Source organism: Delphinus delphis, chromosome 16 (assembly GCF_949987515.2).
Source record: "Delphinus delphis chromosome 16, mDelDel1.2, whole genome shotgun sequence".
In the NCBI taxonomy this organism is placed as follows: Eukaryota; Metazoa; Chordata; class Mammalia; order Artiodactyla; family Delphinidae; genus Delphinus; species Delphinus delphis.
The window spans coordinates 60,145,984-60,172,397 of NC_082698.1; the positions used below are offsets into that span (position 1 = coordinate 60,145,984).

Sequence of the window (26,414 nt, forward strand, 5' to 3'; positions counted from 1 at the left end):
TCGCTCAAATCTCGGAAAAGGCGGGGCGGAGGGTTTATGTCATCACCCTGCGACCGCCTGCCCCGCGACGCGCCGGGTGCTGGCTCAGCCTTTCGCTCTCCCGGCCTCCCCCTCCCTGGTTCCGCGCTCTGGTTCCGCCATGGAATCCAACAAGGATGAAGCCGAGCGCTGTATTAGCATCGCCCTCAAGGCCATCCAGAGCAACCAGCCTGACCGGGCGCTCCGCTTCCTGGAGAAGGCGCAGCGGCTGTACCCGACGCCGCGAGTTCGCGGTGAGTGTGAGGTGCCGGAGACACGGAGGGGACATTAGAACTGATGGGGGGAATACGGGAACGGACCGACAGGAGCAGTTGGAGGAGGGGGAGGGGTGGCGAGGCGCGGCTACGCCTGCGCACTGAGACGCGCGGTGGCCGCCGGGAGGTGTAGTCTTTGGCTCCCACGCCTCTCCGGGATGCTGGACACCTGATGACAGGGGCGACAGCGACTTCAGATTTCCAGGTGCTTGCACAACGCTCTGAGATTTGGAGTTCCCAAGAATGAGAGGCGCTGGCAGACGGGGCGAAAGGAACTTACGTGGAAGAGAAACCGAAACTACTTTTCCCAAGGGGCCTTTCGGTGGCCCAAGGCCAGTTGCCGGCCTGAGAAATATTATAGTTCAGGAAAATAAAGATAACTCCTCTGAAGGAGAGAATGAGTTCTATAGAGGGAAAGAGGACTTCCGACCTTCGGACGGCCTGAAAAGGCATCTCCATATCTTCACTCCCTCGCACGTCTCCGGGCGAGGGCCAGGGACCACCCTCCCCAAACTAGAGCCTGCCTTTTTCACATTCCACACACCACCTTGGAGCGTCTGTCCTGAGACCGGGCTCTTCACTCCCTCCTGGAGACTGTTCTCCCGCTTGCGAGACTCAGAGCGATGGCCTTACCCTCCCCCACCCACCCACCCTCGCCCCCAAGAGTCCATCAATGGCCGGCCATACGGACGGCTGGACAGCCACAGGCTGCTAAGCGGCCCTAGACTGTTTCCAAACCAGAGAGGGAATAGTGAGGTTGTCTCTACTACTGATCACCTTCCTCTACCCAGGAACCCTTTTTTTCTTTAACCTAAGTCTTCTTTGGAGTTTTTCTTCATACACGCTGGAGGGGAGAAAGAGGTTGTCCATTAAACATACAGAGTTTGCGCCTGCAATAACCACTTAGTAAAGTGGCGTGTAGCAGGTACTCAGAAGACCCGGGTTCTCATCCTAACTGCTACCATGTGATCTTTCTGAGCTTGGGTTTCCTCAACTGGAAAATTAGAGGGTTGGCACAGATAATGTGAATAACAATCATACCCATAGTGCTTTTCAGTTTAGAGAGCTCTTTCAGTGCATTTTCTCTCTTGAGCCTGCCCTATCAGGGAGGCAGAGCAAAGATCATTATCTTTGTTCTATAGATGAGGAAATACCTCAGAGGCCAGGGACTTACCCGGTTTACACAGCTAGAAATTGGAAAGTTCTGTGACTCTCTGCATGTTTAGTAAAGGAATGAAGTGAAACTGAACAGCAGCAGCCAGCCTTCCAACCCTCTTACCTGCGTTATGCAATTGAGAAAGGGTAATAGTGGTGGAAGAGGCAGCCTGGAATGCCTGAATTTTTCTCCCTCCTGATTCTGCAGGTTGATCTTTGGCCTGTTTGCCTTAGAGAGAGTTTCAGTCTGTATTTTCCAGGAGTCCTGAGGTAACTTGCTCAAGGAACTTTTCTGTGAAATCACACTCTGTAAAAGGGGAGCCCTCTATATGGGGCAGGGGGGGCTTCCAGCTCTCAACGTTCTGACTCTGATACTTCAAGGGTTCAGAAACAGGCAGCCAAGAAAGGATGGTAACAACATGGCCTGTGGAGCTCTTCTGTCAGCAAGCCCCCTCGTCCAGTTCAGGTGCTTGGATGGGTGTCCTTCCTGGGGCACAAGTACTGGAATTTGCTCAGGCAGAAGAGCGACCTGCTGCATATTTGTCATATTCATGTTATTCTAAAAAGAGTATATGGCTCGTGATTCTCTGTGAACTTCACCTTGTGCCATCTGCAGCCCTGCACTGAGCTGACAAGGATGTGGGGGTAATTTGGGCTTGAGATGGGGAAAGCTTGGTTAAAAAATATTAGGTAGTTGTCTACACTTGATGTTTAAAGTTTGAACTCATTCCGGATATGCATTTAATGCAAAGACTTCTTTCTTTTCTTTCATTTGTAAAGTCTCTGCTTGTTGCTAAGTGGTAATAACAAGATTGGTAAGACGTGATTGTTCACCTTAAGGAGTTTCCAATCTAGTGAAGGAGACAGAGTTACAGAAAACGTAATATTGCAAACCATAAAACAAGAGCTGTGATTAAACAAAAATTAAGCACAGTGTTAGATGCTGAGAACTTAAAGATGGATGTGAAAAATCCGGTCCCTTCCCTCCATGAGTTCAGTCTGCTGAGGTGGAGGGGAGTATGGGGGCCGGGGGCGGTGTGGAGGATACACTATAAGCAGTATCATGACGGGGACGTAAAATAATTGTAGATCACAGCAAGGGAAGTTCAGGGAGTAGGATGGGAGGCCGCATTTGAACTGCACTTTGGAGGAAGGTAGGAGACTTGAGAAGGGCATACGGGGGAAAAAGACATGGAGGCTGCAAGTTGTAAGAGGTGTGGGGGAAGGGATTGAGTTTAACAAGATGTGGAGGCTGTGGCGGTAGTAATTTGAGTGCAGAGAGGACTATGGTTGGAAAATAGGATGGAGCCAGATGGTGGGAATTCTTTCCTGCCATGCCAGGATATTTTCACTTTTTTCTGTAGTTAATGGAAAAACTACTGAAGTTTTTGATAGCAGGAGGAAGATAAGGGTACTGTTCTTAAAAAGAGAACAGCATAGGGGCTTCCCTGGTGGCGCAGTGGTTAAGAATCTGCCTGCCAACGCAGGGGACACGTGTTCGAGCCCTGCTCCGGGAAGATCCCACATGCCACAGAGCAGCTAAGCCGTGCACCACAACTACTGAGCCTGTGCTCTAGAACCCGCGAGCCACAACTCCTGAGCCTGCGTGCCACAACTACTGAAGCCCGTGTGCCTAGAGCACGTGCTCCGCAGCAAGAGAAGCCATGACAATGAGACGCCCGCCTACTGCAACAAAGAGTAGCCCCTGCTCACCACAACTAGAAAAGCCCACACAGAGCAACAAAGACCCAACAGCCAAAAATAAAAAACAAACAAACAAATAAATAAATTTATTTTAAAAAAAAATAGAGAACAGCATAAAGGGTTAATGAGTGGGAAGAGAGACTCAAGGCAGAAACCTGTTGGGAGACACTTGCCTTGTGTGGGTTAGGAGTTACGAGGGCCTGAGATAAGGCAGCATGGATCAGGATAAAGTCACTGGAGGAAAAGTACCGAGCCTTCTGTGAGAGAAGGATGCTGAGTAGAAATAGGGACTCAGAATTCAAGCCTGTGTGACCAGGAAGAAACCAAGGCTGAAGAACATGGGTGGGAAGAGATGGGCAGAGTGCAAGGTGCCTGTGGGATGTTCCAAAGAAGCTGTCAGCTTGGAGCTCAGGAGAGGGCTCCCGATTCCAGGTGAAAGTCTGCTGTCATCAGCTGGATGGAGCTCATTGGAGTTGTGCCTGGCTGAGGTCACTGTGGGAAAGTGTGAAGCGTGTAGCAGAGGCTGCTGCAGGCACAACCATTGCCACATCTGCCCTTAGGCAATAGGCAGAGACAGAGGAAGCAGGAGAGTGAGCTAGAGCAACAGCAGGAAGAGGCAGTCCCAGGAGAGGGCAGTGGCCAGGGAGCCACGGAGCCATGTGTCAGGGAGGCTGTGAGCAGCACTGTCAGTTGCTGCAGAGGCCACGTGGGAAAAGGGCAGGTCGAGAAATGAAGGGGAGAGGGGCAATAGCATGGGGGAAGATTGGTCTTGGAGAAGTGGAAGGACAGGCGGAGGGCTGGGGTGAGAGGAGGCTCAGAGAAACCTCAAAGGGTCAGGGGACCTCACAGTGAAAGGATGTGAGGGGACTTGAAACTCTGCCACAGGAGGTGGGGTGGGGAGGCACCGAGGGCTGGACAGGTGTAGCAGGGCCCTGAGCTGGGAAGTCACAGGGCAGGAGGCCAGTCTGTCCCTTTCTGAGAGTTTCTATCCAGCCCCTGCAGCCTGGTAGCCCTTGGCTTCACTGCAGGCAATGATGGAAGGCACTGTGTTTTCCAGGGAGCTGATGAGAACATCTGCAGACCTCAGTTTCCCCAGCGTACAAAGTGAGGGTTAGCCATGGAGGACAGCTCGGCTGCCTCAGATTCAGTGGAAGCACCTGGCACAGAGACTGACACAGTTCAGAATGAGTAGCTGGTAATACTGTGATCTGGGCTGATGAACTGGCCAGCCACGGGAGCAGGCTGGCCAGGGAGGTAAGGGATCCCAAGGTGGGGCACTGGGGAACTCAGGGCTTCGGAAGGTAAAGTCTCAGCACTCAGCAGGCTTTGGATCTAGTTGTAACCGTGAGATGTCAGGCCGTCCCAGACTCCAGGTCCATGCCAAAGGCTGCCCAAGGTTCTATGCAATGGCTGGCTCTGGGGTCCAGGCTAAGTCAGGAAGGCCAGCGCACGGGAGAAGGGAGGATTGGTAGCTGAGAGAGTTTGGCATTCAGGGTCCAGGAATGAGGGATGTACCAGGGCTGGCAAGGTCCAGGGTGGGGCTGTCTGTCGAAGGACTGAGCGCACCCCCCATTGTGCGATCAGTCCTTCCATTTACCTTATTTCATAGAATCTTACTAACCCCCCTGAACAACTCTGTGAGGGCAGGGACTGTGTCTTCACTGAGGAATTAGATAACTTGACAAGGCCATGTGGCTAATTAGCAAAGGCCCCAGACTGTCCAGCCCCACTCCCAGGCTCTTTTCCTAATCCAGCCTCCCTCTCCTCACTTAGCTTGGGCACTGCAGGTACATGGAGACACCTGGAGATGAAGTTACAGTAACAGATGACACAGTGTTTGTTGGGCATTGTGCTCAGTTCTTTGTAAGCATTCACTCATTTACTGATTTACTCTTGCAAATTTCTTGAGGAAGATAGTTTTACATGGAGAAGCTAAGTTAACTTGTCCAAGGTGACTCTGATAGCAAGTGGCAGGCCAGGTTTGAAGCGGGCAGTCTGACTCTCCAGTCTGGGTTTGAGGAGGGGCCTCCCCTAGTAGCTTTGGCCGTAGAAATGCTCTCACATCTACCTGAGCTGCTACTGCTCCCACCCCAGCTTTGGTCTCTTCCACCAATTTCCCTTCTTTTTTTTTTTTTTTTTTCCCTTCTTTTTAAATGTCTGCCAGCTTTACTGGGAAGCGGCAGAGTCAGGATTTGAACCCAGTCATGTCTGTCTAACTCTATCGCCACATTAAGCTATTCTGTCTCCTACTCTTTTGTTACTTTGCCTGTCAGCCACTGTGCCATGAAGGATGTAACAGTGAGACAGGATGAGGCGGTCACATTCGGGGCCTAGCAGAGGGGATGTCCAGGCCACAAGAGAGACAATTGTCGACAACCAGAAATCTTGAACTGCCACCTCAAATAGGAACGTTCTGTGTGACCCAGAGCACATCCATTCCCCTTTGGGCTCTCTTTCTGCAGTCTAGGGAAATTAGAGGGGCTGATTCCGTGTAACTGCCTAAAAAGCTTCCAGACTCTTCCCTGAAAGGTACTGGAGAGAGTCCATCCCATCTCCTGGCTGCTGCTCCTGTGCATCTACAGCAACGGAATGGCTGGTCACGTTGTCCTTAGGGCATCAGCCTGGACCACTGGGGCTTCCAGAGAAATCGAAATAAACAGCTTCTTTAAAAGCCCTAGGAAACCAGCAAACCAGCTCCTCCCTCAGTGCCATCTTGATCAGCATCGCTTTACCTGTTGGTTTCTTCCTTTGCCATTTCCTTGGTGCCTGGCATAGACCTGGAGCCTGGGACGGCCTGACGTCTCACGGTTACAACTGGGTCCAAAGCCAGCTGGGTGCTGAGACTTCGCCTTCCTAAGACTTGCAGCTCCCCAGCGCCCACACCTTGGGTCCCCTCACCTCCCTGGCCAGCCAGTTCATCAGCCCAGGTCACAGTATTATCAGCCCCTCATTTCGAACTTTTACTCTATGTCAGTCTTTGTGCCAGGTGCTTATACACATTTCATTTTATCCTTATCTACTGTGAGGAAAGCGAGATTCAGAGCAATTTCACAGATCAGCCAGGGTCAGTGTTAGGAAGTGGCTGAGCTGAGATTTGAAACCTGGGTCTTGTGAATGAACTTCTCTCTTGGAACAGCTGTGCTGGAAGGGGCTCCCCCTGCCAGGCTCGTGTGTTCTGGGATAGCAACGTAGTCAAGAGCATCGTTTCAGGAGCTGGACATCCTGGAATTTAAGTGCTGCTACTCATCTTGTATAGCCACAGGCAAGGTGATCAAACGCAGCTCCTCCCTTACAACAGGGATGGCAGTAATAATACCCAGCTCTAAAGTCACTATCAAGATTAAATGGGTGTGGGCCTCCCTGGTGGTGCAGTGGTTGAGAGTCCGCCTGCCGATGCAGGGGACACGGGTTCGTGCCGCAGTCTGGGAAGATCCCACATGCCGCGGAGCGGCTGGGCCCATGAGCCATGACTGCTGACCCATGACCGCTGAGCCCGCGCGTCCGGAACCTGTGCTTCGCAGCGGGAGAGGCCACAACAGTGAGAGGCCCGTGTACTGCAAAAAAAAAAAAAAAAAAAGATTAAATGGGTGAATACATGCAGAGCACCGTGTCCAGGCCTGCTGACTCAGTGAGCACTCATCACTCTCTCCTCTCTGAGTGCCTTCTCAGGCTTTGCTACAGGGGCCTCTCCACCCCATCATGCAGGGCAGGCTCACCTGTCAGCCTCCGTATTGGGATTTCCCAGCTGCTGACTCAGTGAGGACACGTGAATTTACAGCGGTGGCTCAGGACACAGTGGTCCACTTGAGCCCCAGTGCTCTGCTCTCAGCGAGCCCTGCTCCAGGCTTTGGGTGAGACCCACATGCGTCGCAGTAGAGAGTGTCTGACACCCAGCACGGTGCCTGGAGCCCCACAAGCACCTGGCACATTTGAGAAGGAAGCTGATGACCATCCAGACTGTGCTGCCATCCTTCCTCTGCACAGAGGTGTCCTGGGTCCCTGCAGTGGTCCAGATGCCTGGTTTCCCAGGGCGCTGTACCCCAGGCATGACTAGGGGGCTCAGAGCTGGTTTTGTACCTGTAATAAATGGGCACAGGGGACTCCTGCCAGAGATATAGGCCTTTCCTCATTGAGTCAGCAGGCACCAAGGACTTGGGTTTGAATAACTGTGACCCTCTCTGAGGGTGACAGCTAAGGCCCTGTATAGACTATGAACATTGAAGTAGGACATTTGATGTGGCCAGCCATTTGGAAAAGGTGAGCAATAGCAAGCAGTGAGCACAGCAGATGTTAGTCCTGAGTCTCACACCACCCCTGGCCCTCTGGGGCAGAATCACTGCCCCCCCATTCCTCTCCATGGCTAAGGGAGAGGAAGCCTTCTCCAGGAAGCCTTCCGACCAATCCCAGCTGACTCAGATGGTCCTGCTAAGTGGAATCCCCATTACAGAGTACTTTGCCCATCTTCTCACTCAATGGAAGGTGGCTATTAAACACATTACTTTGGGATTTTAAAAACATAAAGCGTTAATGGTTTATTTTTATGCTGAGTTTAAAAATGATCTATACCTGGGCTTCCCTGGTGGTTGAGAGTCTGCCTGCTGATGCAGGGGACACGGGTTCGTGCCCCGGTCCAGGAAGATCCCACATACCACGGAGCAGCTGGGCCCGTGAGCCATGGCCGCTGATCCTGCACGTCCGGAGCCTGTGCTCCGCAACGGGAGAGGCCACAACGGTGAGAGGCCCGCGTACCGCAAAAAAAAAAAAAGATCTATACCCTAAGAACTGTGGATCCTAAGAGAGTAGGCAACTATCCTGTTAGCCCTCCACAGGCCCAAGTCAGGGAAGGAGCGAGCTTCGTTGGGAAAAAGACTGGGTGGGATGTGGGGGTCCCGGGATCTCCCAGGGCCAGGCAGTCCCTCAGCCATTGCACATGGCCTTGCTGGAGGAGGAGCCCTGAATAGTTTTCTTGCTTTTGCACAGCACTGATCGAGTCCCTCAACCAGAAACCACAGTCGGCCAGCGACCAACCACAACCCACAGAGGCAACCCAGGCGACCCATAGGAAAGCAGGTGGGGCCGGCACCCCCTCGGCCAACGGTGAAGCCGGAGGAGGAGAGAGTACCAAAGGCTACACTGCCGAACAAGTAGCGGCCGTGAAAAGGTAGAGGGCTGGGCGGCAGGCAGGGGCCAGAGCCTGGTGTGTTGGGACATTTTCAACTCTAGAGAAGGCTTCCTGCAGCCTGTCATCCACTTCACCTCGGAGGGTCTTAAGGCTGGAGGAGGTTCAAGAAGTCGAGCTCACCAGACCCTCTCCTTGTTTCCCACAAGGCTCTGGAGTGCCGTCCTCAGGGCTCCACTGTTCCTCCCGCCAAGACAACCCACAGCAGAGGCTGGAAATGCTGACGCTGCTGGCTTCCTCTGCCACTGGCCAGCAGGTCTTGGGCCTCGTTACACAGCCCTGTTTGTCAGAGATGAGGCCTGGTCTCCCCTCCAGATACTCCCACAACCCACACTCCTGCCCCCAACAAAGGCCCTTTCAGATCAGAGTCTGTGTTGGGTAGAGTGGAGACAGGAGACGGTTATCCCTCCGAGGCTTGGGCCGACCCTGCGCAGAGCAGCTCAATACCAGGCTGAGACGGTCCAGCCAAGGCTTCTCAGGCGTAGCTACTCCTCCCATTTCTCCTGAGGCCTCCCTACCAGCCAGCCTCGGGAATCCCTCTTCAGTCATTCCCACATGGTCCTGGCTGCTACTGAAGACATTGGCAGGCTTCAGGCCTGGGGTTCAGCCTCTGTGTGACCCAGCGTGACTATAGTTTGCCATAAAAGCATTTGCCAATTTTACATCTTTCTGACCAGACAGGATTTTGACCAGACAAGCTCATGGGTTATAAGCAATAGAAACTGATTGTGGGCCAAGAGTCAGGGGTTCTCCAGGGAGCCCAGGAATAAGAATTAGTGGAAGAGAAACAGCGTCTCTTCAGGGCCCTGAGATGGGGTGAACAGACACCTACCGTGTCTGGCCTCTCTGTTACCCCCTCAGACTCGGATAGCCAGGAGAGTAGAGCTGGCAGAGCCTGGAACACACCTGCCCTTGGGCAGAAGCCCCTGATGGACGGACACTGACAGTCCTGTGGTTGCCTGCAGTGAGGGTGCTGTTAGCTCAGGGAAATGGTTCCTGGCCTGGCAAAAACAGCGACTGTCCCCTCTTAAATCCTGAGTGTATTCTTGCTGTCTCTACTGGGCCTGTCCTGCTGGTCCCCAAGCCTGCTCAGAGCTGTGCACCCACACTGCTCTTTCCTCGCCCGCCACACCTCCCCTACGTGTTTCTCCACGTAGAGGTCCCCCACCAAGCTCCACTCCCTTCTCTAGGGTCAAGCAATGTAAAGATTACTACGAGATCCTGGGGGTGAGCAGAGGGGCCTCAGATGAGGACCTGAAGAAGGCCTACCGCAGACTGGCCCTCAAGTTCCACCCTGACAAGAACCGCGCGCCTGGCGCCACTGAAGCTTTCAAAGGTGAGCCGGCCCTGGTTCCCTAGTGTTTGGGTGTTCTGATCGCCTGTCCTTGGGAGGGAGGTAGGGAAGGAGGGAGGGGGGGGAAGGGAGGGGGGAGGAGGGAGGGAGGGAGGGAAGGGGGGGAGGGAGGGAGGGAGGGAAGGAGGGAGGGAGGGGGGAAAGGGGGGAGGGAGGGAAGGAGGGAGGGAGGGAGGGAGGGAGGACAGGAGGGAGGGAGGGAGGGAGGGAGAAGGGGCTTTTCCAGGAAATGGCCTTGGGAAGTGGCTCAGGTCCTCCCAGCTCAGGAGCTGCTTCCTGGGAAGAAGGTCCTAGTAGCCGCCTCCAGCCACATGGTCTGTCAGAGCACAGATGGCGCCGCTCCTCCCTCTCGTTGCCCCTCAATCCCCGGGTGTTACAAGCCGGGAGCTGAGGCAAGAGAGGCCAGGTGTCTTCTCCAAGGTCACATGGTGATTGAGGGGCAGAAGCAGGCCTCCTGACTCACCCGTGTTCACGTCCTCATCCTGGGATCTTGGTAATAGTTTCCCTGTGCTGAGAAACTAGGTGGCCCTGAGTCAGAGCTTGGTGGCCTCCTCAGCACCAGCAGCCATGGCCAACCCACCCCAGCCTCTTTACACACACACACCCTCCCTCTCACACCACACACAGCCTAGGGCCTGCCCTGGGGGTACGTGAAAGTCTCTCTGGCCTCAGGGCCTGTTGGTTCTGGGGTGGGTGCTTCAGTTCTGGCTGAAATGATAAGCTGCCCTTTAATCATTTATATTTTCACTGAACAAATCAGGCACACGTGCGGGCTCTGTGCCAGCACTGAGTTGCTGGGCGCTGCAGTTCCACAGACATTTCTTCTCTCACACCCACCTTGTCCTCCGTGGGACCTTCAGGATCTTAGGCTCACTCCCTCTGGCCGATGGCGTGGTGACTAGCCCTGTCTGGCCCAAGCAGGCTGCTGTGCAGTACGGGGGCTGGGACCACAGCCAGATGGGGAGTCTGTGGCAGAGCAGACCCCAAGACCCAGCGTGCCGTCTCACAGCGCTGCCCCAGGTGCTCCATTGCAGGCTGCTTGGGGTTGGTCCCCAGTGAGGCAGTCTGCAGGCATCTTCCCCCACTGCTGGTCCGCCAGCCCCAGGGGAAGAAGGAGAATGGGACTGGGGAGGCAGGGTAGCTGTGGTTAATGTTTCTCCAGCCCTGACCTCTGCCTGCAGCCCTGCACTACAGGCACTGAGAGACCACGCCTGGCCTCGGGGCCTGTCACAATGGGAAGAGGAGGAACATTCTCCTTATTCTCAGGGGTTGCAGGTTGTGAAGAGATGCAGCTTTGACCTCCTCCTTTGAGAGAGTGGGCCGCTGGCGAAGGAGCAAGAGACGAAGGAGGGCTCGGAGCTGGGGCCTTCGGGGCACAGGCCTCCCACCTCGGGGGCTCTAATGGGGAGGCCCCTGGGCTGGGCCAAGGAAGAGCAGCTGGGACCTGGACCCCAGGGAAGACAGGGCTCGCCCTGCCACATCGCCAGCAGTGGTGAGCCGGGGGACGTGGCCCCTCCTGGGAGTTCCTGCTGCTCTCCAGTTTACAGCAGCACACCACATGTTTGTGCAGCCCTCATGTCGTGCTATGACTTCAAGATTACATACCCTCCAGAAAGGGGGTGCCCATCCCACTGGACACCCCAAGAGAGAGTGATGAGGTGGGGGCGTTTTGGTGGTTTTCATAAAGTCAGAGAGCCGACTTGAAGCAAGACACACCTGGGTTTGATTCCTGGCTCTGCAGCATCAGACCTGCGTGAGCTAACACTACACCTCTCTGAGCCTCAGTTTTCTCATTGGTAAAATGGAGATGGGCTGTAAGGAGTAAGAAAGATAATGCCCATAAAGGGCCTGGCGTGTAGAAAAAATCGGACCGTCATCGCGAGGTGGAGAGCAAGGAGCCTGAGCATTAATCCTCCACCCGGCCCAGGCTGCCCGCATTCACGTAGAGGTATTCCTGCATGTCCCCCACCCGCCCCCTCTTGCTCAACAGCCAGACTTCCCGCTGGCCCCTAGGACTCCTGCTTCCTAGAGCAGCACTTGAGTACCTGAAGGAAGTGAGTGCTTGGCTGCCACGGGCGCCTCCAGCCGCACCCCCAGCATCCTCGGGCCTGACCTTTCTACCTCCTTTCTAGCCATTGGCACAGCATACGCAGTACTTAGCAACCCAGAGAAAAGGAAGCAGTATGACCAGTTCGGCGATGACAAGAGCCAGGCAGCCCGGCACGGCCATGGGCACGGGGACTTCCACCGCGGCTTTGAAGCTGACATCTCCCCTGAAGACCTCTTCAACATGTTCTTTGGAGGTGGCTTCCCATCTAGTAAGTCCCCCCGCTGTCCCCACAGCCAGGCCTCCCTGGTGGTGATGGTGGGAGACTGGATGCCAGCCTCTCCCGTTCCCAGCAGCCCCACTCCTGACTCAGTCCCTCTGACCCTCCAGGTAACGTCCATGTCTATAGCAACGGCCGCATGCGCTACACGTACCATCAAAGGCAGGACCGCAGGGAGAACCAGGGTGATGTGAGTGAGGAGAGCGCTGGGGAGGGGATGGGGAGGGTGCCCGGTGACACCCGAGGGGATGGGCCCTGGGCTGGGGAGTGATACCCCTCGCTGACACTCTGCGGCAGCAGTGCCCCCAGAACTTAAGCCAGGAAGCCATCTTGGCCCCCCCGTGCCATCCTGCTGAGGGACACCAGAGGGAACCATACTGCCCAGCACCCACGGCCAGAGTGGGGGTTTCATGGCCTCTGCTGGGGAACGTAATGCAGAAATTTCTCTACCTGCAGGCAGGTTCCAGTGTGAATGGCCTTTGTGAGGTCCATTTGTTCTTTTGGGGTTTTTTCCTTTTTTTAAGATTTAATTTTATTCATTTTTGGCTGCATTGGGTCTTTGTTGCTGTGCACAGGCTTTCTCTAGTTGCTGCGAGTGGGGGCTACTCTTCGTTGCGGCGTGCGGGCTTCTCATTGCGGTGGCTTCTCTTGTTGCAGAGCACGGGCCCTAGGTACGGGGGCTTCAGTAGTTGTGGCACACCAGCTCTAGAGCGCAGGCTCAGTAGCTGTGGTGCACGGGCTTAGCTGCTCTGCGGCATGTGGGATCTTCCGGGACCAGGGTGTGAACCCATGTTCCCTGCATTGACGGCGGATTCTTAACCACTGCACCACCAGGGAAGTCCCGGTCAATTTGGTTAAGTTCTAAGTGACATTTTCCAAGAAACGGAAAGTTAAACTTAATGATAGAATTGAAAGCATGACAACATAGGGCTGGCTCTTCTTGCTTCTTTTCAGCACTCTTTAAAAATGTATACAGGGACTTCCCTGGTGGTACAGTGGTTAAGAGTCTGCCTGCCAGTGCAGGGGACACGGGTTCAATCTCTGGTCCAGGAAGATCCCACATGCCACAAGGCAACTAAGCCCGTGCGCCACAATTACTGAACCTGTGCTCTAGAGCCCGCAAGCCACAACTACTGAGCCCGTGTGCCACAACTACTGAAGCCCACGCACCTAGAGCCCGTGCTCCGCAACAAGAGAAGCCACCGCAATGAGAAGCCTATGCACCGCAACAAAGAGTAGCCCCTGCTCGCCACAACTAGAAAAAGCCCGTGCCCAGCAACAAAGACCCAATGCAGCCAATAAATAAATAAATAAATAACAGCAAAGAGTAGCCCCTGCTCGCCACAACTAGGAAAAGCCTGTGCCCAGCAACGAAGACCCAACGCAGCCAATAAATAAATAAATAAAATTTATTAGAAAAAATGTATACAAAACTATAACAAGACAGTGCATCAAACATATTTTGAATGCCACAGATTATAAGACCAGCTGGCTGACTAAAATTAAAGCAGTTAGCTAAGATTAAAATACTGCGGACAGTTGCAGAATATTTAAAATTATGCCAGGCAGGGGGATTCTCTTTTGCTCTGATAACGTGGCCTTCTGTTTTTATCCATGTTTTAAACTTTTATTTTGTGTGTATTTAACACACAGAAGAGTTTTTTAAATCACAGATTATCACACAGTGAACAAATTTTTTTATTTATAATTTCTTAACTGGCAGTTTTTAAATTGGTAATATAGTCATATGGTTCAGAATTCAGAAGGGTGTATATAGGGAAGGTCTCCCTCCAGCCCTGCCTCCCAAGTGTCTGGAGGCAGACACTTTTTTTGTTTGTTTGTTTTTTGTTTTTTGTTTTTTTTGCGGTACGCGAGCCTTTCAGTGTTGTAGCCTCTCCCGTTGCGGAGCACAGGCTCCGGAAGCGCAGGCTCAGCGGCCATGGCTCACGGGCCCAGCCGCTCCGCAGTATGTGGGATCTTCCCGGACCGGGGCACGAACCGTGTCCCCTGCATCGGCAGGCAGACTCTCAACCACTGCGCCACCAGGGAAGCCCTGGAGGCAGAAACTTTTGTTCGCTTTTTTTTTTGGTATTCTCTCACAAGTAAATACGCGTACCCACCTCCCACCCCAGCATTTAACCCCAGTTGCTGCTTTGTTTTTATCTGGGGAAACTGGCAGGTAGAGGAGTTTCTGTATTTTGGGGACCCGTGGGAGGGAAAGGGAGGGAGCGGCGTCATGGCCTATCTGCATGGCAGCTGGCTGCCACCACCTGGACTCCATTGTGCTGGGGGAGCTGGAGGCGTTTGCCGCCAGCGTTGCCCCCCACCCAGGTCCAGCTTGGGTGACCGTTGGCTCTTCCCTCCAGGGTGGGCTGGGGGTGTTTGTCCAGCTGATGCCCATCCTCATCCTGATCCTCGTGTCAGCTCTCAGCCAGCTCATGGTTTCCAGTCCACCCTACAGCCTCAGCCTGAGACCGTGAGTACCTGCAGCTGGGGTGAGGCCGGGATGGTGGGTACACAGGGGCCTTTGAGTCTCAGCCCCCATCAGGGGCCTTCCTTCCCATCCTCGTCCTGCAGGTTCTTGATCAAAATGCAGAAAGATGATTAGAATCCAGACTTTCCCTGTTAAGCTGAGGTTCTTGATCTTGTAAGGATCATAGTCCCCTAAGAAAATGCAATGAAACCTGCAGATCTTTTCCCTAGAACACTGCACATACACCTGGTTTGCATATGATTTCACAGGCTGCATGACACTCTCCCGATCTTACCTGCAAGCCTTGAAATAAGAACCGCTTCTCTTCCATTCTGGTTGGGGGCCCTGGGGCCATGGGAAGAACAGGGGCTCTAGAGTCAGAGCAAGGGTGGTTTTGAATCCCAGCTCCTCTACTAACTAAGCAGCTGTGTGACCCTGGAGTAGTTACATAACTTTTCTGAGCCCTGGTTTCCCCATTTATAAAATGGGAAGAATAATAACATCTACCTGCTTATGAAAAATAAATGAGTAATACACATAAAGTGCCAGGCTCATTAGAAATGCTTGACAACATTTGTTGAATGACTATATGGTCTCAACCACCGATAGTGAACTTGGGCAAGTTATTTGCCCTTTTAAAGCGTCAGCTCCCCTCATTTATTTCCAGCACCTGGCCCAGGATCTGATACAGAGCTGGTGCTCAGCTTCTATTGCTGGAAGCCCTCTGCTCCCATCTAGTGGCCTGGCTCTGCCTGGGAGCCTGGCAGGATCCCTCTCAGCCAGCAGGGAGCAGAGTCGGTCCACTGGACCCACACCAGCAGGCACAGGCGCTCTGTGGCCTGATGCCAGCCTTTTTCTCTGCAGCCCGAGAGCTGAGAGGCAAGAATGGGCAGACAGGGGCTGTTCTCACCAGAGCACTAACTCCTGTCTGCATGTTGAGGCTCTTCCCTGAGCCTGCAGAGCCTGCAGTTGGAGCTGGAAGATAGAATCCAAGAGATGGAAGGATACAACTCCTTGGAATCCTTCCTGTCATTTTGTTCCTAAGACTCTTCACTCTATACTGGGAGCTCCTGGATACACAGGCAGGCCCTTAGCAACGATTGGCTTAGGGGATGAATGAGGGAATGGAGGCACAGGGAGCTCAGGTCACACAGCTCGTTAGAGGTGGAGCCTGTGTTCGCTCCGGGTTCCCTCCTTACCTGACCAGGCCCTCCCAGAGAGGGGCTTCTCCACAGAAGCCCCAGCAGCAGTGTGGTAAGCAGAGAGCCTGAGGAAGGCCTTGCCGTAGTCTGTGCCACTCATACGGGAGGGACCCCCTGCCTTTTCTCCACACCCTCATTTGGGTAGCGTGGAGTTCCTGCTCTAGTTTGGGAAGGAAGCAGCTGCTCCTGTGGCCTGTGTGGCGCCTCCTGTTGGGAGCCCCAGTCATCCCTAGAGCTGCCCTGGGCCTGGGGACCCAAGCCCACTTTGTGCCTGGTCTGTTTCTGGCCAGGTCGGTGGGCCACGTCCACAGGCGAGTCACTGACCACCTGAACGTCGTTTACTACGTGGCAGACACGTTCTCTGAGGAGTACACAGGCTCCAGCCTCAAAATGGTTGAACGGAATGTGGAAGACGATTATATTGCCAATCTCCGAAACAACTGTTGGAAGGAGAAGCAGCAAAGTGAGTGTGTGTGTATGTGAGAGAGAGAGAGAGAGAGAGAGAGAGAGTGTGTGTGTGTGTGTGTGTGTGTGTGTGTGAGAGAGAGAGAGAGAGAGAGAGAGAGAGAGTGTGTGTGTGTGTGTGTGTGTGTGAGAGAGAGAGAGAGAGTGTGTGTGTGTGTGTGTGTGTTTGGGGGCACAAAGCTTGAGAGCAGGGAAGGAAAAAGCCCTGCTCCCCCAGTGATCTGTGGGCGCAGCACCTGGCACTGCCCTGCGCCAGCCATGTCCTAGCCAAGAACCGGCCTCCACCCCTGTGTTTCCCTGGGGCTGGGAGCCAGGAGCCACCTGGAGATGTCCTCCAGCTTCCCTGCAATCAGCCTGTTGTTTGGCTGCCGCAGGTAAGTATGTAGAGAGAGATTGGAACATTTCTCCTCCCCACCCACCGATTGGGCATCTGGATCTATCTGTGGGACCCTGGGGCCGTCTCACCAGAATAACAGGTTCTCTCTTTGGCTGGCCTCACCTAAACTCTGTAGAAAGGGGCCTCTATTCTGCTCCCAAGGTGGGACCATATTTCCTTCTCCAGGGTCTACCCTAAGGGAAGCCATCTCTGCCCCAGCTCCTGGGCCTGTAACTACCTTTCCCCTCCCGAAAAGGCCAAGCAGGCATCGTAGCAGCCTTAGAGGTTGCCCTAACCCTGCCACATTGCTTTGCAGAGGAAGGCTTGCTGTACCGGGCCCGCTACTTTGGCGACGCAGACATGTACCACAAAGCACAGAAGATGGGCACCCCGAGCTGTAACCGACTGTCAGAGGTGCAGGCCTCCCTGCATGGATAGTCCTGGGCCCGCCTGCCACCGAGGTCCAAGTATGAGCCAGGGCCTCCTCTGCCCTGCAACTCCTGGCAGCTCTGGCCTTGGTCATGAGGCAGAGGAGGGTGGGAGGAGGGAGGGAGGGAGCCTGTGATCGTGGCACGGTTTCCCTGTCCCCAGCCTGGCCTCCAGCCTGCAGAGTTGGGACAGCTCTGGGGTGTGCTGGGAAACTGCAGTTTTAGTGCCCTTCAGTGCTCCTCCACAGCACCCTACCCCGCTTGCTGACTCTGGAGCTGTGGGGTGCCCAAGGCTGCTGCTGAGGGCCACTCATGCCTCCTTGGTCTACTTCAGCCATCCAGTCCCCCATGGCCCTTTCCCAAGTGCAGCAGACTATTATCTGTGCCCTGGGATTTAGGCTGCTGAGTATTACTGGGCCCCTGAAAGCCCCCCCGACACTCCCCTGCTGACACCAGGATGAACCACGTGGGAACGGGTGGGCCGAGAGCCCTTCCTCTTCCCCTGTCCTTCCAGGCAGGAGGAAATGGAACAAGGTGGTTGGGCAGCCAGACAGCGCCCCGGGGGGGGAGCCGACAGGCTGGGAGCAGGAGGGGCGCGTGCCCCCAGACTGGTCCTTGTCTGGTGGGGTCAGAGGCACTCTTAACGCCACTGCACCTGGAAGCCGCAGGCATCCGGCCCGCCCAGGCCTCTCACCTGTGGTCAGAAGAAGGGAACAGAAGGTCATGAGTTCAGGGTCGAAGGAACAGAGAACCCTTAGCACAGAATGAGTGGGGAAAAAAGGTGCTGGTCGCAGGCTCCCCGCCTCCTTTACCCCTGTGTGTGGATAGCAGGCTCTGTTCCCAGCATTTGCCAGAGGGGACAGCTTGGACCAAGTCCAGAGGAGTGTGGGCAGAGCCGCTAATGGTTCTTTTTTGTGTTGGTCCGCTTGCCCACCCCCTCCTCTGCCTGTGTCCCCTCAGCAGGGATCCAGCTACAGACTCTGCTTAGAGGCCGTTTGCTGGTGCCTCTGGGAGAGAGAAACAGGCTGCAGGAGGGCGACGGGGCAGGGGCTGAGGTGGGCGGCGCCGGACAGGGCCGAGGAGTTGGCTTGTTAGTGTGGGCTGAGCTGGAGGCTCTGGGGCACGTAACTGCCAAGCTAACTGTTACCACTCTCCTCCCCAGACTATGAAATCTCTGGAGAATTTGTGGTGACATGCACTGAGCCAAGGTGACGAACTGTATATTTAAGGAAAGACAAAAAAAGAAAAAAAATTAAAATGGAATTGGAGGCCGGACGCTGCACAACTGCCCTCTCTCTCACCCAGTAACTGCAGAAAGCTGTTAGGACAGACAGGAAAACCTGACATGGGGCTGCTTCCCTTCCTCCCAGGGCTGGCAGAAGCTCAGGCTTCTCATCGGCTCTCTCCTAGGATACAGAAACCATGACAACGAAAGTAGAATGTAAAACTTGCAGCAAATGTCTGTAGGAAGGGCTGGGGAGGGGGCACCCAACTGCCTTTCTTCCCCCCTCCCAGGAGCTACCACCAGTCACCTCAGTGGAGGTAATCAGAGGTGTTGGCCAAGGATAGAGAGGAGGAGGAAAGAGAACTCTGTAGAATGTAATTTATAGATGCGTGTATATGTATGTATCTATTTATATGTAAATAACACATATAAAGATATAGAGATATATAGAGATATAGTCTACTTTTTAAACTATGCAGGGATTTGGTTGTTGAGTTGATTTCTTCCCTGTTTTAGAAAACAAAGCCTGTTTGGGGAAGGCAGCCTGGTCCTTCAAAGGCTAGACATTAGCTGTAGCTGACAGCATGAGGAAAGTTGGGCCACAGCTTGTAACGTTCCCCTCAACCCCAGCCTGTTTTTGATGGCAGCAGCAATCATGATAGCATAAATCTAGAGAACTTGGAAGGTTGCCAGCTGTATGGTTAAACTGGAGGGGAGCAGGCTGCGGGGGAAGAAAGGACTCCTGGGGCCAGATGCCAGGTCAGTATTGAGTCATGGTAGAGGCCCCAGATGGCCTGTGGGGATGAGACCACCCACCGCAAGTTTGGCCAGCTCAGGTGGGCGCTTTGTTTTGTCCTGGTGCCCGGGACCCCCCTGCCCCCACTGCCACTGAGAGCAGCAGTGTTGGAGAGGGGAGCCAGGTTCTGCCTGACCACCTCCCCGCTTAGTCCCTATGTGAGTTTTGCCTTATAGGTGCCCCAGGGCACAGCCCCATTGTTGCTACTGGTTTTTCCTAAGCCATGTACCAAGGACTCCAGAAGGCTTTTCCTCCCAGAGTCAACCACGTGGGGCCCAGGACGCTGGGGCAGAAGCCGACTCCTGAAGAAAGTCCATGACCGTGGGCGCCTCTGTCTCTACCCTCCGTGGACATGATGCCACCCGGCCTTCTCTTGCACGTTGGATAAAGGATGCACCTGAACCAGAAGGGTTTTCTTATGGTCACCCTCAAATGAGGATTTTTCTCCAAACAGCAGTTGCTGCCAGGGCAAGGGAGGGAGGTTTTATTTATTCCCACAGTTTATACTGGGCCTTTTGGAATTACCGTTTTTCCCAAATTTTCCTCTGGTGGTGGGTGTGTCATTGAGCCTGCCATCCTCCAAAGCCTTACTACCCCAAGCTGCCAGCCAGGAGGGGATCACTACCCTCCCAGAGCTTCTCTTCGCTCTTTTTATAAAAGTCCCCCAACAAATAGGATTCTTGCTGGGAAAAGGAGCTTGGTTGAGGAGAAATGTCAAATACGGTTTTTAAACAAGGTCCTGCCCTGTGATGAAGCGCCCTTCCCCGCCCCCCCCCCGCCCCCGCCCAAGGAGATGCTCAGAACTGGATGTGGGTGAGAGCGCCCTGCCCGTGGTGGCCCTGGTGCTCGGCTCCCACCACCCCAACCCTCTGGTCTCAGTAGATGTCCCTAGACGGGCTGAGCCATGTGCAATAAGAACATAGATCCTAATGGATCCACTGAGAAGCTGTATTTCTTGAAATAGAATTCTGAAATTGTATATCTATAAATATATGTTTATTATGTGATTGGTTGGCCTTGGTGGGTCTGTGTTGAGCAAGGGGGTTGAGCTGCGTGGGGAGCAGGGCACAAGCACCTGTTGCTGCTGACTCCAGCCCATACCACCGGGAGTTTTGGTGGCAAGCCTGAATGTCCCCTCGCCCCAGCTGACAGCCGCTTCAGTCACAAGTGTTGTTCCAGGGCTGACTCCATCCCCGCAAAGGGTAAGAGGCTCAATTAGGCCAGGGCCCTGGGGTCCCTGACGCCAGTCCCGGGTGGGCAGCATGGGCCACGATCACAGCCCCTGCCTCCCCTTGGTCCTGCTCCCTCCCTTCCATCCCTCTGATTCCATCAGGCCTGCTGTGAGCCCAGCAGATTTCCCTTCTCCCCAGCCCAGAGCTCGAGCCCACCCTGGCCCAGAGCAAGGGAAAAGTTCTCCAAGTTTCTTTCCGTCTCTGGCTGCACAGCCTTCCCAGCCACCCTCCTCCCCCAGAGGGCTGGAGAAGTTCGAAATATGGCAGCCCAAGTAGGGCTTTACGTGAATGGAGCAGCAGATCTGCCCGGGCCTCCCAGAGACAGGGCACAGCAGCCCTGACTGGTGGCCCCAGGCCCCTCCTGCTGCCGCTCCAGCCAAAGACAGGCAGGCTGCCCGGTGGTGCCACTGCAGCCCGGGAGCTCATTGGCTGCCCCCACCCGGGTCACTGCAGCCTGCCCAGCCTGGTCTGCGAGCTGCCACTTGTTGGCTGCACTTGGCAGGGGCGTTGCCAGCCGCCCCCATTAACCCACCCGAACCCCCTGCCCTCGGCTGTGTGGCTCTGTGAGCCAAAAGGGGTGGGACAGACGCCGTCGACTGTTTGCTGCAAAAAAGAGCCTTTGACAAGCGTCCCCACCCACTGTCAGGTGGCAAAACAAGCGCCTAGTCCATCCAGGCTCCTGGGATCAGCCAGCTTATCTCCTTGTCCCAGGCTGCCCCCAGGTCTCGAGAAAGGAACTGCTCCAAGGGGCAAGGAACACACACCCCAGCCTGACTGTAACCTCATCCCTGCCCCGAGTTCCCTGGGCAGGGTCACCTGGTTGTTGAGGGCAGGCGCACAGACAGATTCAGGTAAATAGACTTGACACGGTGTCGGCTCTGGAGCAGCTCAGAATCCTTACCAAAGGTCACACCATGTGATTTGAGCAAGTCTGCCCATTTCCCAGAGCAGCAAACTGAGGTCTGGGGTAGGGAAGGTGATGCCCAAGGGTCTCCATGAAGCTGTGCATATCTTTGGGGTCTATGTGGCAGAGCAATCATTCTGAAAACATTTGCTGTCCTCGAGGGGATCAAACCCACTCGTGCCAAGTAGAGTGTCAGGAGTCCTGAGTTCAGAAGGGTGGGAAAGGGGGGAAAGACCATACTAAGGAAATTGACTTAATCTGAGGGGCTGGAGCTGGGGCCGGGCTGCCCATATGAGCCATGCACTCTCTCTCCAGGCAATGACAAAGGCGTCCACCCTGCTATGCAGGGCGGCTTCCCTGAGCTGGAGTCACACCCCAGAGGCAGTGTGGTGGATCAGTTGGGTGTCAGTGTGGACCCCACAGCCCAGCTGCCTCCTGGGCTGATCCACAGACTAGCTGGGTGGTCTTGGGTGTGTCACTTAAGCTCCCTCTCTCTCAGTGGCCTCATCTTCAAAATGCAGGGAATAAAACCACCTACTTCACTGGGTTATTTTGAGGAGTAAAAGTTATCACATATACACACTTTAAAAGAAACAGTCTGGTACATAGGAAGATCTATTTAAGTGTTGTTATTCATTCTCAGTCAAAGATTAACTGAGCACTAACTGGGTGTCAAATCCCACTCCAGACACCGAAAGCACAAAGGTGGCTGAGACTCGGGCTGCCCTGGAGGAACTACCGGCCGGTTAGGTGAACCGGCGTTCAGCAGACCCCAGTGGGCAGAGGACTGGGACAACAAACCTGGGAGCATGGAGGTGCGAGCGGCTCTGGCTGGGGACTCTCGGTAAAGAAACTGGCATCTGTGAAGGAGGTGAGAGTGTGGGCAGAGCCTCGGGTGGGGTGAGTCCTCTGGCTAGAGGGGACAGTGTGGGCAAAGTCCTGAAGCTGGGTAAGTACAGGAGGGACCGCATTCAGGGAACAATGCGTATGCCAGGTCCCCAATCTATAATTGTCACCTCACAAGGTACACCCAGTGGCCTTGGGCAGAGAAAGAACTTCACTGGGAATGAATGAACAAGAGACCCTGAGCCTCCCGAATCCTGGCTGTCCCCTGTCCACTCTGTTCAGCATTCAGCAAGCGTGTCTGAGCCTTTCTTGGTGCTGGGCCCTGCCCTCAGAGACAGCCCTGTAAGGCCAGCCATGCGGGAGGCGGGCAGGGGAGTGGGGACAGAGGTTGGCAAAGCTGGAGGGCTAGGCCGTGGCATTCACACTGTTCCCCCTGTCCCCCCTGACCCTCATGGAGGGATGTTTCACCAGGAACAGAGCCCAGGCTTCCTGTTACTTCCAATAGCCCCACAGCTGTTTGGGCAGGAAATAAAGGTCCAGGGCCCAGACAGGACAAGGGGTGCGAGGGGCATCTCTAGGACCCCCATGGCCAAACAGCCCTCCCAGAGCCCAGGAGTTGGGGCTTTGCTTGGGAGAAGAGTGGGGAGTCTGACTGCCACACCCTGTTTACCCCATTCTCCCCTTTCCCTTCATTAATTTAGTCTAAACAAAGTCCCAGGGAGGGCCTGGCTGCCTTCTGTAGCTCTGACTCGGGCTGGAGTTTTCCTTGGGGAGGACGGGGTACACTTCTCCAGTGGAGCTGGTACTCGTAAGGCCAAGAGGTCAGGCTTAGGGCCTTCAGGGACTCTGGTCAGCACTCCCACTACCTTAACTGGATGGACTGTCGCCATTTTTCTGATGGACACAGTGAAGGGGCCCAAGAGACAGGCACCCAAATAGTGCAGGAGGATGCTGACGATCTCTTTACAGATAAGGGAAGTGGAGGCCGGAAGGATGGAGTGAGGTCCTTTTCCTGTCTCCAGGTGACCTGCAGGCCCTCACACTCTGACCTCACTGCCCGACGCAGCTCCTTCTGCCCGGAGCCTCCCTGTGGCTCCGCCACTGTCCTCTGGGAGGCCTGCCTGTGTTCCCACAGCCTGGGCCTGCCCTGCCCTCTCACTGAAGGTGCTCATGCAGTTCTTGGAAGAAGGCTTCACAGCCTGAAGAGGCAAGGACCTGTCCACTTGTTCAGCGCTGCAGTCCTGGGGCCTGGACACAGTGGGGCCTCCATGAACACTGCTGAGGAAGAAAGGGGCACCCCCCAGCACTGAGACACCTTTCTGACGGCCACTTGTGGCTGTCCCTCTGCAGCTTTCTCCACCTTGCATACCCTGCCCAGCGTCACCCTGTAGGTAGCTTTGTAGCCATAAACCCACATGCAGGACCAGGGACACTTCTGTCAAACTTGACAGGCTCCAATGAGGACGAGCATCCAGCTGGACGGATAGCATATGTGAACCAGGCTCCTGTGAGATAAGCACTGAGTGAGGCCTCTCCCTTTTCCCCGCCTCATGGGGGAAGCAGAGTCCTGCTGAAAATGCCCACCACTTCTCCTCTCCCTGAGGGGGGATGGCTGTACCAGGGGCTAGTATGAGCATCATAAGCAGTGCTCATCCTCAAGGGGACCTCCGACGGCTGTCCAAAGTGTTCCCCACCCCTAATGGGTGGAAGAGGATGTGTTCTCCAGTGCTCAGGCTGGTGTCAGTTGGCACCACCCACGCCTGGACACAGACCCAGTTCTGTCCCTGGGCTGCCCCAGTGCTGCCCTGGCCACAGGCCTCAGGGTCACCGCTGGCAGGCTTTGCTACCTGCTGGTCACCAACCCAGGGCCCCGGGTGCTGAGGATGGCATCCTGGGCCCTGTGTGTCAGACAGCCTCCCACAGTGCCACACGGGTAGCAGCTGTTTCCATGGCGTTCAGGCTGTGAGCCCCAGGCTCACACAGCATGGGGGGGGGGGCGGTTCTTGGGGCCATTTCTCTTGGGACTGCAAGGGGCCTCAGTCTCCTTCTGGTCCCTTCTCAGCACTGAAGCACTGGGCACAGAGTCCAGAGATCAGGTTTCAAGCCTCAGCTGTAAAGGACATTTGTATTGTATTTCATTTGTATCATTTAAAATTTTTTGTTACAATTAGCATCATTGCACAGACCTCACCTGTTGAGTCCTTAATGTCAGCCTCTGTCACCTGTGGGACCTATGGGCTGTTAGCCTGACTGGGGTGGGCTTCGTACAAACAGGGCCTCACCCCGGGGCCCCAGGACTGGAGCCTGGGGTTCACGCATGGGGGCGGGATCCAGGCCGTGGGATGGAGTTGTGTGACCCACATCTGTTTGTATTATTAGCTCAGGAGCTGGCAGGCCGCGGCGGCGGTAACACAATTCGAGGAACTGTTGACTCCGCTCTGGCCCCTCCCCATGCCTGCTGTCGTGAGAGCCAGAGAAGACAGCGTGAGGACTGCACGTCCCTCCAGGGCACTGCTAATGTCAGCGTTGGCGGGGGCCTCCCCAGGGGCCTTGGGTGACCCCGGGTCAGCTGCCTGGCCTCTGGCATCCTCCCGTACCCGTTTGTGCAGTCCCAGCTTCTGCGGTCCTGGCGACCCCTCCTCCTCCTGCCCTCCCTCCTCTCCTTGCCCCTCTCTGACTTCAGCAGGGAAGGTGATGGGTGGAGTGGGGGTAACCCTAACTGTTCGGTAAGCTGGGAGGAATGACTGCCCCAGACCCCCAGGATGAGGACGAAAGTTTTCCCTCTTTCCTGCCTTCCTCATACATTCCTACCTCCTCTTTCTGTCATTGGTGCCTGCAGGTGCCAGCATCCCGGGGATAAGCTAGGGAAAGCCTGGGCCTTGGCCAGGTGCCCAGACTGTGGCTCCAGGGAAGGACCTGGCTTCCTGGCTACGTGCCCAGCTTTGCACCCCAGGTAGGGGGATCTTGAGACAATCTCCCAAGATCCATGTCCCATGGGATTCTCAGGCCTCTCCTGCAGGCTGTCAGGGGGCACATGAGATGAGGTCATGGAAGTCCTTCACAAGCCCAGAAGTGCCCCACAAGGTAAGCTGTGGCGTAGGTTTTGGTCCTGTAACTTCCCTGAGACAGGACCAGGGGCCTGTGGGCCCACTGAACTCTGTAACAAAGGCTGAAACAGACCTCAGTGTCAGCAGGAACCAGGAGTTAGAGAATTTAGTAGATGGTGCCAAGTGCTGGGCTTGGGGTCTAATTCTGGGCTACCTAGAGAGGGAAACAAGGACACCTTTGCCATCGAGGCACAAATAATAAAAGTGTTAGAAATGGCAGGCACCCCAAAGGAGGGTCTCATACTGTGTCCCCCTGAGCCCTTGGGCCCCCGGGGGTGCGAGGGTGAAGGTGAGAGGGGGCCAGCAGCCCTGCTCGTGTTTCAGTCACCCACTGAAAAACAAACGTTTAGTCCAGTTGGACCTTTGATTGGAGAAGAGGTTCTACTACAAAAATAAATATTGAAAAACCAGAGACCTCATCTAACCCCACAGTTTCACCAGTGAGGAAACTGAGGCCCAGAAAAGAGAAGTGGTTAGCCTCAGGCTGCCCAGCTCAGTTGTGTCAGAGCCGCTGCCTAGGCCAGTCACTCCTGGTCTGTGGAAAAGAGCCAAGACCCCGAGGATGACGAGGACAATGGCAAAGCGGGGTCCCCCCATCAAGGTCTGGGCTTCAGCCACAGCTCCTTTAATATGACCCCTGAGGTGAGGCCTCAGGTCCAGGAGCCGTGTTGACCAGATGCTGATCTGGGCTGGAGAGGAGGGCAAAGGCCCACTTCCCCGACCAGCTGAGAGCTCTGCGGGCTGTCGGCCCCAGCAAGGCCTCTCCAACTAACCAACTACCCCAGCCCCAACTTTCCAGCCTGCCACCCACTGCCCCAGGCATTCTCTCAGAGTCCTTACTGCAAGTAGCTGGGGCAGGCAGACAGGTGCCCCTCTCCCCGATTTTACAGTTGACTGAGGCGCCTAGCGGTAAGTGGGCCCGGAACCCGAGCCTCCCCAGTGCCAACCCTGTGCTCTTGTCATTACTTCCTGCTCTTCCCAGTGTCTTTCCCCAGCACCCCTTCTCCCCCAACACCGGCTCTGCTCACCCTTGCCCTCAGCCCTGTGCTGACTGGCCCAACCTTCCCCTCGTTGGCTTTAGCAAGGAAAGGCACCCCGACCAAGGTGCTGCCCGGGTCTCTCAGCCTGTGCAGAGCTCCCAGCCTTTCGCACAGCCCAGGCCCAGTCCCTCCCCTTGGAGGTGGACTTCTGTTCACCATCCCCTGACTGCAGAGAGGGCTTAGGCCAGGAACTTGGTCCTCCAGCCATGACTGGGTGAGACTAGGCCAGGACATCCAAACAAGCTCCCAACACCTGCCCTTTCCCCAGGATACAGACCATACTCAGTGCCAGGGCAACCAACAGTCTC

General features: G+C 55.1%; 1 protein-coding gene across 7 annotated transcripts; it reads left to right on the forward strand.

Annotated features, from left to right (window-relative positions):
* The first annotated feature begins 67 nt into the window (after window positions 1–67).
* On the forward strand, window positions 68–25,400 carry DNAJB12 (DnaJ heat shock protein family (Hsp40) member B12). Of its 7 annotated transcripts, none has more exons than XR_009522464.1 (10): window positions 69–272; window positions 8,133–8,313; window positions 9,522–9,667; window positions 11,818–12,003; window positions 12,123–12,202; window positions 14,379–14,488; window positions 15,978–16,150; window positions 16,845–16,995; window positions 19,236–20,179; window positions 21,802–25,400. XR_009522464.1 is itself a non-coding variant. In XM_060034826.1 (9 exons), exons 1-8 carry the CDS (start codon window positions 140–142, stop codon window positions 16,964–16,966), a joined length of 1,131 nt encoding a protein of 376 aa, XP_059890809.1. In that variant the 5' UTR covers window positions 68–139; the 3' UTR covers window positions 16,967–16,995; window positions 18,119–19,338. The 7 variants fall into 7 exon arrangements, 5 of the variants coding, with proteins under 5 accessions (XP_059890809.1, XP_059890808.1, XP_059890804.1 ...); XR_009522463.1 differs by having other exon boundaries at window positions 16,845–16,942; window positions 19,199–20,179; XM_060034826.1 differs by lacking the exon at window positions 21,802–25,400 and having other exon boundaries at window positions 68–272; window positions 18,119–19,338.
* The last annotated feature ends 1,014 nt before the right edge of the window (window positions 25,401–26,414 follow it).

Coding starts and splice junctions, on each gene's coding strand:
- DNAJB12 (XM_060034821.1), top strand. CDS start 140: ATGGAATCCAACAAGGATGAAGCCGAGCGCTGTATTAGCATCGCCCTC. Junction 12,203..14,378: donor GCAGGGAGAACCAGGGTGAT/GTGAGTGAGGAG, acceptor TCTTCCCTCCAG/GGTGGGCTGGGGGTGTTTGT. Junction 16,943..19,198: donor GCTGTAACCGACTGTCAGAG/GTGCAGGCCTCC, acceptor GTTTTTCCTAAG/CCATGTACCAAGGACTCCAG.